Source organism: Hermetia illucens, chromosome 1 (genome assembly GCF_905115235.1).
Source record: "Hermetia illucens chromosome 1, iHerIll2.2.curated.20191125, whole genome shotgun sequence".
NCBI classification, from domain to species: domain Eukaryota; kingdom Metazoa; phylum Arthropoda; class Insecta; order Diptera; family Stratiomyidae; genus Hermetia; species Hermetia illucens.
The window spans coordinates 18,907,176-18,911,869 of NC_051849.1; the positions used below are offsets into that span (position 1 = coordinate 18,907,176).

The 4,694-nt window shown below is 42.6% G+C and overlaps 1 protein-coding gene across 1 annotated transcript; it reads left to right on the forward strand.

The window, feature by feature from the left end:
- The first annotated feature begins 789 nt into the window (after window positions 1–789).
- LOC119646687 lies at window positions 790–2,610 on the forward strand. The gene has a single exon (XM_038047247.1). The coding sequence runs from the start codon at window positions 790–792 to the stop codon at window positions 2,608–2,610; it is 1,821 nt and encodes a 606-aa protein (XP_037903175.1).
- The last annotated feature ends 2,084 nt before the right edge of the window (window positions 2,611–4,694 follow it).

Below are 4,694 nucleotides of genomic sequence, written 5' to 3' on the forward strand. Positions count from 1 at the left end.
GACAGAGGACAGAGGACAGAGGACAGATGACAGAGGACAGAGGACAGATGACGGAGGACAGAGGACAGAGGACAGAGGACAGAGGACAGAGGACAGAGGACAGAGGACAGAGGACAGAGGACAGAGGACAGAGGACAGAGGACGGAGGACGGAGGACGGAGGACAGAGGACAGAGGACAGAGGACAGAGGACAGAGGACAGAGGACAGAGGACAGAGGACAGAGGACAGAGGACAGAGGACAGATGACAGAGGACAGAGGACAGAGGACAGAGGACAGAGGACAGAGGACAGAGGACAGACGACAGACGACAGAGGACAGACGACAGAATGAAAAACAATTACAGAGTAATTAGTAGAATCAAAAGTTACCGTATAAATAGGGGTAGTTTAAGACAGATTAATTAATTAGGTACTAGCACTGATGAAGGAGGCACGTGGTCTTCAAATCAAATGTATGCGGAAGGAAAATTAAAAAAAATTACAGTACAAGGAACAATACCTAGTTCTTTTCTTAATTTATAGGCTGATTCGATTCTTCAACATTCTCCCAGATCCTTCCTTCATTATTCATTTTGCTAACGAGAATGATATGAAATTCTGCTGTTTGCTTAGGGTTAACGTTGTCATCTATTATTCAAGCAAATAGACTGAACTATTCCAAAGTCATCAACCTTTTTTCCGTATGGGGATACTATCCTGTAATTACTACACGAATGTATGTATGAATGTACCACAGCGGCGGTATATCGCGCTATTACTGTTATTTTCGATACCACACTAGAATCAAAATGTTCAATACAGGAATACCATTTAGTGTTTTAGCAGTCCTGCTGTCAATACTTGCTGTATTCGGACGATGTTGTTGGCAGGACGATGCAATAATTTCCCTTCAAAGACAATCCGATTTTCACACTATCGTTTTCGTATCCAAAGGACATCGGGTGAATCAAAATCTTTTAGCTGGTTTGAAGTCCCCAGTTATGTTCATCCAAGATTCATCTACCATAAATATCAAACGTTTTCCAAATAAAAATAATTTGTTCATTTTTATCATCAGAAACGATCCAGGTTTATTGACGAAGTGCCAACCTAACAGCCTTGACGTCATCCGAAGTGCAAAGACTATTCTGTGGTTTCTTGAAAAAGTGGACAATTCCCAAGCTCATGCTTTATTCTACTTCGAGTTCATGTGGAAACTGGGAATCCTCAATGTTGTAGCAATGTTTTCGTTGGATTGTAGACGTGGTGAAATACTCACTTTCACACCATTTCCAGTTTTCAAAATTTACGAGTTGACTCCAGAGCAGGACCTCTTTCCGAACAAGCTGAAGGACCTACATGGCTTCCCGATAACCACTATCATTAAGACCGATGAACCCAGGGTTTTCAGATACAAAGATCGCCATGGACACCAAAGAATCGGAGGATATGCAAGTAAAATTTTCATGTCCTTTTTGGAGAAGCATAACGCAACGCTGAATGAGTACCTGATACCGAATGACACATATGTTCGTGCAGAGAATCTGATTAACTTAGTACGCAAGCATGAGGTGACAATTTCAATGCATCCATATCGTCAGAATGGGTCAGATGTGGACGGAAGTTACCCGGTGCGTATGGTAAAAGTGTGTATAATGTACCCAGCTCCTGCTGAAGTGCGAGCTGACAAATATTTACTTTATTCATTTTCAACAAGCGTCGGAATAATATTGAGTTTTATGGCAGGCTATATTTTGTTCATTAATCTTTGGCTTGCCAAAGTTATCACAGATCATTTCCAAGTTGGTATATTGTTGTTGGACAGTGTCAGGGCTTTAGTGTTTCAAGCCTACGTCATCTGGGCATTCAGGAAACTATGGAAATATCGAATGGTCCGACTTAGTATTGTTCTTTTCTCCTTTTTCTTCGCGAGTGCATATCAGTCTTTACTAGCTGGTATTTTCACCACGAGGGTCTTTGAACGTCCTGTGTCTACTAAAGCTGAAATGATAACAGCTGGACTAGGAATTTATGTCATAGATTTTGAATTTGGATTTTACGAGAGTGTACTGAAACCTCCGGAATTCAAAAATCTGTATATCCCAGTAGATACAGAAACATTTAATCGCCATCGGAATATTTTGAACACCAGCTACGCCTACAATACTCCAGATGAGAAAGCACTTTTCCTCATGCAACAACAGAACTTCCTGGAACGACCCCTATTTATATTTTCTAACGTTTGCGTAGAAACAGTTTTTACAGGCTTCTTTATGCCCCATGGCTCTCCCTTTAAAGATGCATTCAACACAGTTTTGCTGCGGTGTTTCCAAAGTGGACTCTATTTCAAATGGGACTCAGATGCATTCACAGAAGCAGTTGAAGCTGGAATATTGGAAAGAAAAAAGACAGTTGGACGAACTATGACACCTCTAAGTTTATCCCATCTTCAATTAAATTGGATAATTTTATCTTATGGACTCTTGACTGGATGTGTTTGTTTCTTTATTGAAATCTTGTTAAAATCATCTCCAAAGTTGTGGACTCCATTGTGCAAACTTAGATATAAATGGTGCAAAATGAGTTTCCCGAATTTTAGAAAAAATGTTAATATTGAATTTTTAGATTAGGATATCGCTAAGTTTGTACTTAATTTAAGATAATGTGAATAAATATCTTCTTTGTCGTTAGCATAAATTAACACTTATTCAAAGGATTCAATCACGTCCCACATTGAAATGATCATATGGACCAAATGACCATATACGATCCTAATTCCATTGGAGAGAGGTGGAAGACAAAGTCACTATAGTCTGAATAGCCGTGTATTACGTGGTCACTTCAGGGAGTAGGAGTGGTAAATTTCACTATAGATAATAGTATTTACTATTAAGCGGGAAAGTCGTAAAAAGTGACCCCAAGGAATATAGGTCTGTGGGCTAGCAATCTGCAAATCTCTAATTTGATCAGGGTTCGGAAATTTGCTAACGAGGGCACCATGGCCCAACTTACTGGCCTTGCTCTTGCTTGACTTCCGTACCAATTTTAAGGACAATTTACAGGCATCCCCTGTGGATACGTATTACGGCACGACACTTGGGATTCCGAGAGAATTCTTTTCCATTCAGAGCCGTTCAAATGCCTGCCTCTCAACATTGGTCAAGGGTTTCTGCAGCCTTGCGCAAATTATATAGCCAGTGCCAGCTTCGAGACAAATCGCGCAGAAGTCCGCGTTTTTTTCAAAGACCCATACTCGTCCACTCACGCGTTTTCAAAAGGGTCGAGGTCATAAGGAAGTCTCTGTAACCGCCGTACTCTGGTCTTCAACAAATCATCCTCCGCAACGAGCGAGCGTACATCATAGACGTCAATGGCCACATCGTACTGTCGTAACAAAAGCCAGCGAATTTTGAAACTGTCAATAGTCAAACCGACGTTGCCTCGTCTCCCGGCACCTGACATGACCAACACTTCAACGGCCTCCGTCAATTGCCCAGCAAGCTGGGCCACGCCGATAGCAGCGGAGTAAGCGATGCCACCATAAACTATCAACAATGACGCCACAACAATCCTTCCTTCATCTTCGGCAACCGCTGTGATGAAGGACCGCAGGAGGAGGCTAGCCGCAACTTTGAGAGTCCATGTCAGAGGATGCCATCGTGATATCGATGACCTCCTGCCTGAGCACGTTAAAGAAAGTGGGTTCCTACTAGATACCCTAATTGTCTCGATCCTCTTGCGTAGCATTCTCCTATTATCCCCATTCTTTTACTTTTGGCATATTGAACAGCTCTGATAAATGTTTCACTGTGAACTACTTCAGCGTCATGGCTGAAATATGCAAAGTATCATAGAATCCCTTTATCTCCCTGTTGACTTTCTATGGTTAGTTTGATCGTCGTGGTGTCGTTAACCAATAGGCCGTTAACCAAATTAGCCTGGAAGTCTTTTGAGACGACCAAGCAGGAGCGGGGTCGATCACTTCCATTGGCATCCAACAGGTCAACATTTGGGAAGTTTAGGCCCTTAATTACCCCACCAGCAATCCATGGTTCTTGTATAAGGCATATTAATGTCTTGCAGCTATTGATCCAACCACTGGTAAGTGCATTCACCGCTTTCGAATGCTTTATTTGAGAAGTAAGGCACCTTAACTACGCCTTAGGTGAGGATGCGTGAGCTGTACGCCCCTTCAATGGTTTTAGGAGCCGATGCAAGAAACGTGACGGTCCCTAGTATCTAGTAGAGCCGGAAGCCCGATTGCTCCCGAACCTTCTTAATATCCGGTTCGGGAACGCCGATAGTAGGAAAGTTCCCAGTGTATTGGATCTCTTCCCTGTTTTGCTTTCTAGCAGCATCCAGCTGGGGGCATTGAGGTTATTCTTGACCCCAAGCTGTTCCAAAACCTCAGCGCCATTATGCTCTTCTTCTGGAAGCCAAAATGAAGCACTTTTTGAACGATGGCAGCACAGAGAGGGTTAGTCGCGCAGCCTTCCACACAGCGTTGAAAGAGGAGCAGTACTTGTTGAGCAACTCGTACGTGTTTTCGTCGGCAAAGTTTAGCCGTAACATTTCACTGTATACCTAAAGACTCAAAGCGAAGTTTAATGCCTTGCGAGGATGCAATCCTTACAGCTAAGAGGAGTTTCCTACTAAGCTGTTTGCACTGCTTAGTGATGAATTGGTGTCGTCATAAAAGATCCATCCATCGGCT

Bases quoted from the DNA above. Each gene is read 5' to 3' on its own strand.
- LOC119646687 (XM_038047247.1), top strand. From the start codon at position 790: ATGTTCAATACAGGAATACCATTTAGTGTTTTAGCAGTCCTGCTGTCA.